Source organism: Ambystoma mexicanum, chromosome 9 (genome assembly GCF_040938575.1).
Source record: "Ambystoma mexicanum isolate Mex_15411 chromosome 9, UKY_AmexF1_1, whole genome shotgun sequence".
Taxonomy (NCBI): Eukaryota; Metazoa; Chordata; class Amphibia; order Caudata; family Ambystomatidae; genus Ambystoma; species Ambystoma mexicanum.
Genome location: NC_090931.1, coordinates 1,502,684,456 through 1,502,696,356, shown reverse-complemented (window position 1 = coordinate 1,502,696,356; position 11,901 = coordinate 1,502,684,456). Strand labels below are relative to the sequence as shown.

The following is an 11,901-nucleotide window of genomic DNA, read 5'->3' as shown; positions in this document are numbered from 1 at the left end:
TTGGCAGCTTCAGTACAGAGAAACTGGTCACTGAGCGTAGGTGCATTTTCAGTTGGTAGCCGTCATGTGGTGTTGCAGTATGATTGTGTATGGTATGGTTTTGTGTTCTGTTTTGTGAAGTGTGTGTGGTTACATATATTAATAGTGTCTGATTTACCAGCCAGACGTAGACCAGGAGAATGACTCCATTCTCCGGGTGAATTATTCCACTCTCAGGCTGCGTCGATGACTGGCTCTTGAAATAGGGTTGCATTTACCAGCCAGACTTAGACCCCAAGAATGACTCCCTTCTCCTGGTGAATTCTTCCACTCTCAGGCTGCTCTGACGGCTGGCTCTTGAAATAGTGTCTGATTTACCAGCCATATTTAGACCAAGCGAATAGCTCCCTTCTCCTGGTGAATTATTCCACTCTCAGGCTGCTTCGATGGCTGGCTCTTGAAATAGTGTCTGGTTTACCAGCCAGACTTGGACCAGGAGAATGACTCCATTCTTCTGGCCCTTCTGGAAAAGTTCCATAGACTGATACTTGACAGTTCTGGTCACTGGTTTTGAAAAGTATCTTTAGTTCTTCCCGAGATCAATCTTGATGGATACTTGACTCTTGGCTCTCTGGGTATAACTACTGTGATGAGGGAGATCACGCCAGAAGAATAATGTACTCTTGAACCACCCCAGGGCCCACCCGGATCTTGCACTGCTCCCATTACCTCTATTCAATAGTTGGAGCATTGACATTTCTTCCCAGAGTCTTATCTCGGGGTGGCGGGGTGGCCGCTACAAGCGCCCTCTGAAGGTACCTCTCTGGCTTCTTCCTTCTCAGTGCGGCTCTGTGGAGCCCAACGCACAGGTCTCAGTGTTGTTAATTGACCTGACGGTCCACGTTCTAGAGGTTATGCCACTGCCAAGTTCTTGACTTCTCCACAAATCTGCAGTCACACTTAGGCTCGTGCAACGTCTTCCAGCTTCCTCCGTTCCAGAGAACAGCGTTATCACTGTGTTCGAGTCACTGCAGGGTCGATTTTCCCAGGCAGTACAGCGCGCACGCCAGCTTCTCTTGCTGATCTTGCTGTATCGCCCTTTTCTTAGTTTACTTTATATGGCTGTGCCTGCCACAGTGAAGCATCAACGTTCACGGCTAATGTCTTTGCCGTGATCTTCATGTCTTCCAATGGCCACCTGCGCTCAGTTCTTGGATTACTCCTTTCATTAGTAGTCTTTATGTTTCCTTGGTTCTTCTTCGTCTCAGTATTATTAACCTTTACAGATGAGACAGTGCAAAACTCACATTAACACACAGTATTAGTTTCCACTTGTGAAAGGGAAGGAGTCAACAACGATACATCTTCTGGGGCAATGATTTAGGGGGGTCTTTACCCAACTGGGAGTCCCTATTATCAAGAAGGTAGTCTGTCCATATGAGGCCCTCCCGCTATTTGCCACCCCTTGGGAGACTATTGGGTAATGGCCTCACCTCCCTAGCCTCATAGGGAAGGGCTCCCCTGGAGAAAAATGACGACATCTAGGGAATCGTCACAGTTGTGCAAGGGTTGTTAGCAGCTTCTGCATGGATTAAATCAACTGAAGACCGGCCACTCGTCTCAATGGTGAGGCCTGCTGAAGGATTAGTGTGGACGTCAATTGATCTAAGCTTTGCTGCCTTCCCCTAGAGCATGTAAACACCTAGCTCCAATAGTATCATCTCTCACAATTGACAAGCAATGTTTCTGATTGTGTATCCAATAGATGCATGTATTGATAACACTGTCTTTGCCCTCCTCTTTTCCTGATACTAATTTTGGAACATTAGTCATGTATAATACTCCTCCTCTAGGGTTATAATCAAGAGGTATTAATAGGGGTGTATGTCTTTTCTAAGTTTGCTATACAATCTCCCCTGGGCCGATAACCATGCCCCACCACAGTATGAGGTGCATCATCTGAGGTTTTGGGGCCTTTTGCCACATAATTTCTAGGTGGAATATGCCCCATGTTTGAGGATGGATGGCTTTTAATGTGATTTTCAATCACCTGGAAAATGGGATTAGGTAGCAGGCATTTGATTAGCTAGTGGTAAATGGGAAGCAACAGCGATCCTAGGTGGTGGCCTCCCCACTGGTGGATTCATCAAAGTAGTTAGGTGTTTTGGCATAGGGTGGGCTGTGCCAACAGAAAAGCAAAGTGGTAGGACAGGGTCCTGTGAAGGCTGCAGACTGCCTTACCATTTCCCTGGCTTTGCCAAGGGCTCGATATTTAGCGTCTTTTGGAGCAGCGTGGGTGGGGCCAACAGAAGAGCAAAGCCTCAGGACAGGATTCTGTTGAGGTGGCCGTCTTACCCTTGTCCCCGGGCTACACCCATGGACTCGAAAGCCAACATCTTTTGGCATAGGGTGGGCTGGGCCAACAGAACAGCAAAGTGGTAGGACAGGATGCTGTTGAGGTGGTGGGCTGCTGCAGATTTTCTTGCCCTTTTGCTCAGGATTCACAGCATGGCTTTTAACTACATGAATGCAGCTTCTCCTGCTCTGTACACTAGTATGATCAGTCTCTAGTATGGCACCTCTGATGCGTGCAAAGACGAGTTCTCTCACTGAAGCGCTTCTCACACTCTGTACACCGGTGTAGTCGCTCTCCAGTATGGCACCTCTGATGCCCGTAAAGCAATGTTCACTCATTGAAGCTCTTCTCACACTCTGTAAACCGATAGGGTCGCTCTCCAGTATGGCACCTCTGATGCCTGTAAAGACGTGTTCTTTCATTGGACCTCTTCTCGCACTCTGTGCACTGGTGTGGTCGCTCTCCAGTATGGCATCTCTGATGCCTGTAAAGACGTGTTTGTTCATTGAAGCTCTTCTCGCACTCTGTGCACTGGTGTGGTTGCCCTCCAGTATGGCACCTATGATGCCCGTAAAGCAATGCTCTCTGATTGAAGCTCTTCTCACACTCTGTACACTGGTGTGGTCGCTCTCCAGTATGGCACCTCTGATGCCCATGGAGCAATGTTCTCTGATTGAAGCTCTTCTCACACTCTGTACACTGGTGTGGTCCCTCTCCAGTATGGCACCTGTGATGCTCATGGAGCAATGTTCTCTGATTGAAGCTCTTCTCACACTCTGTACACTGGTGTGATTGATCTCCAGTATGGCACCTCTGATGCCCGTGAAACAATGTTCTCTGATTGACGTTCTTCTCACACGCTGTACACTGGTAGGGTTTCAATCCAGTCTGGGATACCTTAAGTGTCATCATGCTTGATGCATGATTAAAGTGCTTACCGCATTCTGTGCATTCTTAAGGCTTTACCCCAGTATGGATTCTTCGAAGACTGCTCAGGGCTGAGCAGAAACTGAAGCATTTCTTGCACTCTGTGCATTGATAGGGCCGTTCCCCAGTATGGACCTTCTGATGCTGCTGCTGACCTGAGCTCTGAGTAAAGCCTTTCTCACACTCTGCACACTGGTAGGGTTTCTCTCCTGTGTGGGATCTCTTATGAGTCATCAGGTTTGAGGCATAATTAGGGAGCTTACCACATTCTGTACACTCATAGGGCTTCAGCCCTGCATGTATCCTCTGATGCTTAGACAGACTTGAGCTACAAGTGAAGCTTTTCTCACACTCTGTACACTGGTAGGGTTTCAATCCAGTATGGCAACTCTTGGGAGCCATCAGGATTAATGCCTGGTTAAATTGCTTACCACATTCTGTACACCAATAGGGCTTCTGCCCTGTATGGATCCTTTGATGGCACCTCAGAGTTGATTGGTCACAGAAGCTTTTATTGCATTCTGTGCAAACATAGGGCTTCCCCCCAGAATGGATCATTTGATGGTTGCTCAGGGCTGAGGGGTCGCTGAAGCTTTTCTTGCACTCTGTGCATTGATAGAGATTCTCCCTGTATGGATTCTTTGATGCTTGGACAGACTTGAACTCTGAGTGAAGCTTCGCTCACACTCTGTACACTGGTATGGCCACTCCCCAGTATGGACCTTCTGATGCTTCTGCAGATCTGATCTCTGAGTATAGCTTTTCTCACACTCTGTACAATGGTAGGGCCGCTCCCCAGTATGGATCTTCTGATGCTTCTGCAGAACTGACCTCCAAGTGAATCTTTTTTCACACTCTGTACATCGGTAGGGTCTCTCCCGAGTATGGATCCTTTGATGCTTCTGCAGACATGAGCTGTTAGTGTAGCTTTTGTCACACTCCGTACATCGGTAGAGTCGCTCCCCAGTATGGATTATCTGATGATTCCGCAGATGTGATCCCTGAATGTAGCTTTTCTCACACTCTGTACACTGGTAGGGTCGCTCCCCGGTATGAATCTTCTGATGCTTCTGCAGACATGAGCTGTAAATGTAGCTTTTCTCACACTCCGTACACTGGTTGGGTCGCTCCCCGGTACGAATCTTCTGATGCTTCTGCAGACATGACCTGTTGGTGTAGCTTTTCTCACACTCTGTGCATCGGTAGGGTCGCTCCCCAGTATGGATTCTCTCATGAATCTGCAGATCTGATCTCTGAGTGTAGCTTTTCTCACACTCTGTACACTGGTAGGGTCGCTCCCCGGTATGAATCTTATGATGCTTCTGCAGACATGAGCTATTAGTGTAGCTTTTTTCACACTCCGTACATCGGTAGGGTCGCTCCCCAGTATGGATTCTCTGATGAATCTGCAGGTCTGATCTCTGAGTGTAGCTTTTCTCACACTCTGAGCACTGGTAGGTCTTCTCCCCAGCATGCATCCTTTGATGGCTGCTCATTCTCTGTTGAAGGAAGCAGAGGTACACTTTATTATTTTATGTGATAGCCACACCCTCCAAAATTCTCTCCTGCGCCTTCCCTTTAATTCTAGACACTTTATTGAATGAATTACACACATAAACATATGGTGCAACTAGTAATTCAATATGGCCGCCACCAAGAGGCAAATAAACAAAGAACAAAGTATGGGTCTAGTTGTTGTAATGAGGGAAAAGGAACAGGAAATGAGATATAATGAATTGCAAATATGGTGTCAATAGCAATCCGACGAAGCCCAGTTTGGGGTGAAACGCATTATTGTGAGTTTTTACATGGATATACTCTCGGCTGACCACATATCTTATAAATAAAGGACGTTTTACTATGGAAAAAGCTTGAGGATGTGACGTTTTTCTTCGAGTGAAAATGGAGGAGTGCCGCTGTGAACTGCTATTAACACAGAGATGGCAGTCGGTGGTTCTTCAGAGTTCGTTCCCTATCTTTCGAGTTCAACCCTAAGAAGCGTGGAGCCTTGTGCTCAACAGTAGAGTTGTGCATAATTACGCACGATCGGGCAGACGAAACAAAGAGTGGGTTTTCTTTGCAGGGCTGTAGTAAGTCAGGAAAGGGCTTAAGGAGATGAAGAATAATGTCCCGCTATTTCATTAGGCCCTGCCCTTGGCGGCAAAGCAGTGTTGAACAGGGGAGAATAGCTAGGGAGCATAGGCTAACCCACCCAAGTCTGAATACCTTAATGGGATACTTTTGCGGAAAAATGATCGGATGTGCCAGGGGACCACCGGTAAGTTATGCAAGTACTCACCGACTCTCGGCACAGTCTGAACCAAACTTTGCCAGTTTAGGCAAGGTTGCAAGTAGATTCAAGCCCTGTTACGCTCACCTGGTTTCTGCTGCGGCACTGGGGAATGGTTGCAGCCCTCCCTGGGGTGAGGTCGCTCTGGTCCGATTTCACCCTCTGCGCTTATGTGTTGACTGTAATAGGTGATGCTGCTCGGGACTGCTCCTGCGTGGAGAATAGGGGGTCTGAGTATGCCAGCTTGTGCACCTGATCCCCCTCCAGAACCCTTCTCCCAAACCGTGGTACCCGTGGGATGCTCTGTCCCTGGAAAGCTCACCTGTTGATTGGTTTTGGCGAGCACTCTGTCCTGCTGCTTCTGGCACGGGCACTTGTATGATCTGGACTGAGTTCCTTCACTGGTCCCTTGCACGTGGTAGTCCAGTCCTGCTGCGACTAAGCCACTATACTTCAGGTAAGTGTTCCTGTTTGCCTTTGTCTTTTCTCGTCTGTTTTTGTTGTATTGTAAAGTTCGTTGTCTTGTATTGCTGTCAGTTCCACTTTTGATGTTTGATCTTTTGCTTTCTTCCCTTGCAGGTGATGTTGCCGGCCCGGCAGAAGCTGCGGAGCTCGAGGCGGCAGCCTGGGGAAATGAGGAACGAAGCTGCAGCCGCAGAGTAGCTGGTAAATTGTTAACTAGGGGGCGCAAGGGGTTCAAATGTGTTGCGGCCCTAGGACGGATGTTCTAACCTTGTCTTTCTTCTTCTTCACAGGGTCCGAGTTCGTGGATGCGGAGTGCAGTGCTGCGGCGTCGTGATCATGATCACTGGATGTCAGGAGATGAGTCTGCAGATGACGCGATGAAGTACCGGTTTGCTGGAGGTGAGTATGCAGGTGAACGCCTGGTTTTAAAGGTAAGTAAACTGGTCCAAGCGGCGGTGAGCGCAATGTTGCAAGCAAGTGCACAGTAACGCGAAGCACCGGCCTTAAGTATGGAGCAGCTTATATAGCTGAGCTTCTGAAACCATGCCCACCAGGTTCAGCCTGCCTGCCACACCCTGCATCACCCGATGAGTCAGGACATGAAGACCAGGCCTAGTGAGCCACACCCGATGAGTCAGCAGATGAGGATGTTCTCTGAAATAAAGGCTTTCAGCTCCTGGAAAGTTCTTGTAAAATAAAAGCACTCCTGCACTGAAATAAAGTAAAAGCACTCCTGCACTGAAATTAAGTGTTCCTGCTCACATCTCTATATGGCCCTGGCGCTAAAGGCGCCAGGACCGAGTCCAGCAAGGGCCCCTGTGTTTATGGCTCCCAAAGGGAAATAAGTGAGTCAAGTGACCCATTGACCCCATCACTAGATGGTGTGGCTTTTGTGTTCTGGGGCCTGTGGCCATGACAGCACTCACCCTCAAGGCCCCTCTCATGGGTGGTTCCCCCCCTAGCCCTGCTTTAGTGGGGTTATTTCGGTAGAACTGCCTGATTAATCGTGGAGCGTGGACATGCTCCCTGGGTTCCAAGGTCCGATCTTGGGGTCCATAACCTTTCCAGTCTATAAGGTAGTATAACTTTGACTGGACCATCTTAGAGTCTGGGATCCTTTTAACTTTGTATTCTGTTTCTCCTTCAACTATTTTGGGATCCGGTGGAGTATCGATCCGTGTACCTGGTCTCAATGGTTTTAGGAGGGAGACATGAAACACCGGGTGGATCCGCATGTGGGCCGGTAATTCTAATTTCATGGCCGCAGGGTTTTTCACAGTTTAGGGTCCCAGATATCTGGGACGGAACGCCCGTGGTCCTTTCAGGAGGATTTTTTGGATGCTAACCAAACCTTGTCTCTGACTTGGTAGTTGGGAGCTTCCCTTCGGTGTCGATCCGCAAACTGCTTCTGTTTCTTTTTGGCTCTGGCAAGATGCTCTGCTGCTTTCTTAAAAACCTTGGTGATGGTTTTGTGTAAGGTCATTACAGCGGGAATTTCTAATGATTCGAGTGGGTCGAAAACGGATGTCCGTGGATGTCGACCGTATACTATATAGAATGGGCTTTGTCCCGTACTGGTGTGAATGGAGTTGTTATATATCTATTCTTCTAACCAAAGTATGTCCTTACAGGTATCCTTGGTTTGTTGCAGCATGCACCTTATGTATTGCTCGAGGGTCTGGTTAGTCCGTTCGGTCTTGCCGTCGGTTTGGGGGTGATGGCTTGTAGATAACCGGAGGTCGATTTTGGCAATTTTACAACACTTTTTCAAGAATGCAGAGACAAACTGAGTTCCTCGGTCTGATATGAATATTGATGGGAAGCCGTGTAGACGGACGATCTGTTCCAAAAACACGGCAGCCATAGTAGAAGCAGTTGGGATACCTTTCAGGGGAATAAAGTGGGCCATTTTGGAAAACAGATCTACGACGACTAAGATGGTATTGTATCCGTTACAGGAGGGAAGGTCTGTAATAAAATCCATTGATAGCGTATGCCAAGGTGCTGGGGGCACTTCTAAAGGACGTAGCAGACCTGCAGGACTTTGCGTTTGGGACTTGTGGTGTGCACAGGTGCCACAGGTTGTGATGAACTGGACAATGTCCTTTCGCCCAAGTTGGCCACCAGTAATTTTTCTTTATTTTAGCTTGAGTTTTGGCTATTCCTGGATGCCCTTCTACTAATGAATTGTGATAGTTTGTGATGATTTCATTCTGTCATTTCTTATCCGGGATGTACAATCGTCCTGGGTAGTATGGTAGGTTGTCCACAATCGTATACCGGTCTCCCTTCCCTAGCCACTCCTGTTGCGCTGGTGGACTCATCAAGTGTTGCAGGTCAGATTTTAAGTTGTCTAGAGTGGTGGTTGCAGCAATCATGTCTTGGATTCGTCCTTCAGGGATGATGGCCACAGGGTCTGGTGTAGTGAGTGCCTCTTCTCCCTCACTCATGCGAGACAGGGTGTCCGCTTTTCCATTGCGTACTGCGGGTCTATAGGTGAGGACGAAGTCTTATTCCACAAAGAAGAGAGCCCAGCGGAGTTGGCGTGATGATTGCGCTTTAGCGGTCTTCGGATACTTTAGATTGCGATTATCCGTGACGACAGTGACTGTATGTCTAGCCGTAAGAAGATAATGTCTCCAGGCTGTGAACGCTGCCTTCATTGCTAGCAGTTCTTTATCAGTGATTGCGGAATTCAATTCAGGGGCTGAAAACTTGCGAGACCAGAATGCCATGGGATGCAACTGACGTGTTTCGGGGTCTCGTTGTGACAGGACTGCTCCCATTGCTATCTTGGAAGCATCAGATTCGACCACGTATGGTAGTTCTGGTCGAGGATGCTGTAGAATTGGTGCTGTGGTAAATGCTTGTTTTAGCTCTTGGAAGGCTTTCTCTCTGCCTCTGCGGACCAATTAAATTGTTTATTTTTCCAAAGTAAAGAGGTGATTGGGTGGACGATATGGGAGAACCCGGGAATGAACAGGCGATAAAAGTTAGCGGACCCGAGTACACTGTGTACTCCCTTAATGGGTGTCGGTGAGGGCCAGTTAAGGATAGCGTCTAGCTTATGCGTGTCCATGCGTACGCCCCGTGGTGTGAGAATAAAGCCAAGGAATTCTACCTCTGTCACATCAAAGAGGCATTTTTCCAATTTGGCATATAGCTGGTGTTACCGCAGTTTCTCCAAAACTGCCCGGACATGGTTGACGTGGTCCTCCTTGGTTTTCAAATAGATAAGAATGTCATCAATATAGACAAGAGCGCAGACGTCCAACAGTTTGCAGAGCACGTCATTCATGAAAAATTGGAACACCGCCGGGGCATTACATAGTCCAAAGGGCATAACCTGATATTCATAAAGGCCATATTTTGTGCGATAGTCCTTCTTCCACTCGTCTCCTTTTTTGACTCTTACTAGATGGTAGGCCCCTTATAAGTCTAGTTTTGTATATATCTGAGCGTTTTTGACTTGATCCAAGAGCTCGGGGGTAAGCGGTAACAGGTACCAGTTTTTTACCGTGATCTGGTTAAGTGCTCTGTGGTCAATGCAAGTTCTCAGGTCTCCCTCCTTTTTAGGCACAAAAAAGAGGGGCGGGGATGCAGGGGACTTGGACGGACGAAATAAGCCATTTGCCAGATACTGATTGAGGTAGGTTTTTAGATGCTGGTTTTCCTGTTCTGTAAGGGTGTAAATCCAGCTGCAGGGAACATGAGCTCCAGGTACCAGATCAATTTGGAAGTCATACGGTCTGTGTGGAGGTAGGGTGTTTGCTTGCTCTTTTTGAAAGACATCTTGGTAATACAGGTATTCAGGTGGTAGTGAACTGGTAAGGCCGAGTATGGTTTCTTTCTTCAATGAACCTGGGTTGGTAAGACCTTTTAATGAGAATCCCTAGCTATAACAGGTGTTGGACAGTCTCTGGGAAAGGTCAGAACTCATTTATCTCAGTCAATCCTGGGATTGTGGGTCTCCAGCCAGATCATTCCCAATAGCATCTGGGACTGAGGAGATCAAAGGTGATGTTTAATCTTTTGCTTTCTTCCCTTGCAGGTGATGTTGCCGAAACTGAAGCTGCGGAGCTCGAGGCGGCAGCCGGAGGGAATGAGGAACGAAGCTGCAGCCGTAGAGTAGCTGGTAAATTGTTAACTAGGGGGCGCGAGGGGTTCAAATGTGGTGCGGCCCTAGGACGGATTTTCTAACCTTGTCTTTCTTCTTCTTCACAGGGTCCGAGTTTGTGGATGCGGAGTGCGGTGCTGCGGCGTCGGGATCATGATCACTGGATGTCAGGAGATGAGTCTGCAGATGACGCGATGAAGTACCGGTTTGCTGGAGGTGAGTATGCAGGTGAACGCCTGGTTTTAAAGGTAAGTAAACGGGTCCAAGCGGCGGTGAGAGCAATGTTGCAAGCAAGTGCACAGTAACGCGAAGAACCAACCTTAAGGATGGAGCAGCTTATATAGCTGAGCTTCTGAAGCCACGCCCACCAGGTTCAGCCTGCCTGCCACAACCTGCCACACCCGATGAGTCAGCACATGAAGACCAGGCCTAGGGAGCCACACCCGATGAGTCAGCACATGAGGATTTTCTCTGGAATAAAGGCTTTCAGCTCCTGGAATGTTCTTGTACAATAAAAGCGCTCCTGCACTGAAATAAAGTGTTCCTGCTCCTATCTCTATATGAGCCTGGCGCCAAAGGCGCCAGGACTGAGTCCAGCCAGGACTCCTGTGTTTATGTGTCCCAAAGGGACATAATGATAATGATGTGTTATTTATATAGCGCCTTAATCCAAAGCGCTTTACAAAGCATCTATTTACATACAATATCACCCAACCGAAATTGGTACTCATTTATCGACCTCAGAAGGATGAAAGGCTGAGTTGGCCTTGCCGGGATTCGAACCTGCAACCTGCAGATCACGCTCAGATCACAGCAGCGAGCGCTCAACCCACTGAGCTATCTTACCGACATAAGTGAGTCAAGTGACCCATTGCCCCCATCACTAGATGGTGTGGTTTTTGTGTTCTGGGGCCTGTGGCCATGACACGTCCTGAAGTTTTGTGATGGGACAGTTGCCTTTTCTCAGCTTCCGAAGGAGCTAGGTAGAAAATTCTGGTGCAGCGAGATTCAGGGCATAGGAGAGAAAAACAGCAAGATATCTACAGCGACTGTCACTAACCAGTAGTGATGCAGGAATCACATGAGCAGGTCTCGTTATGCACTCTCCTGATTCGGGACCAGAGGCGCAAGGCCTGCAAAATTTGGCAGTAGAATGCACGGGACTACATTCAAGAAATATCCCAAGTATCGGGTCTGCACTTGAGACGGCGGCGGAGCTGCTGGTTATCCTGTGGTAGAGCTGGACAGTTCACTGGATGGCCCAGTAACACTTCCTAAGCGGTTCGTTCGGTGGGTAAGCAGGGGGCACTGAGAGTAGTTGTTCCCTCTACCCCAAAGGGGCGAAGCGCCTCAGAGGCCTTCTGGTTTGATGAAGAAAGTGGGGATATGATGGGACAGCAGTGGGTGAAGGGTGCTAAAACCTTCTAAAGCATCTTCAGCAGTTTCACAAGTCTGTTTCTTTGTACAGGAGACTTGGCTCATTCTGTAGTTTGGTGAGAATTCAGGTGATCGACCTGGAATGGCTGCAGAGCCCCTTCTCTTATCCAAGATTAGCTTTGTGCCAAAATCGAGGACTTCCAGTAGAAGGTCTGCTCTCTTGCAGTCAACCTAGACGTGGACCAATGACAGTCCACAGTGGTCTCAGTCCTTCAGGCACTCCAGACATCCTGGCACCAGTAGTGTGGATTGGGACTAGAGAGTCCCAAACCTCTTCCTGGGCACACACACGTGACAGGCAGAAGCCCGCAAAAGAGATCGGTTTCCGCG

The 11,901-nt window shown here is 48.3% G+C and overlaps 1 protein-coding gene and 1 pseudogene across 1 annotated transcript in view; both read right to left on the bottom strand.

Annotated features, from left to right (window-relative positions):
• Positions 1-2,539: 2,539 nt before the first annotated feature.
• LOC138489339 (zinc finger protein 271-like) lies at positions 2,540-3,820 on the bottom strand (annotated as a pseudogene).
• LOC138489341 (zinc finger protein 271-like) overlaps positions 3,820-11,901 on the bottom strand; it is a 73,865-nt gene continuing 65,783 nt past the window's right edge. The window contains exon 2 of the mRNA XM_069617056.1: positions 3,820-4,761. Coding sequence (XP_069473157.1) covers positions 3,832-4,758 — 927 coding nt within the window. The 5' untranslated portion in view covers positions 4,759-4,761 and the 3' untranslated portion in view covers positions 3,820-3,831. The remainder of the gene's footprint in view (positions 4,762-11,901) is intronic.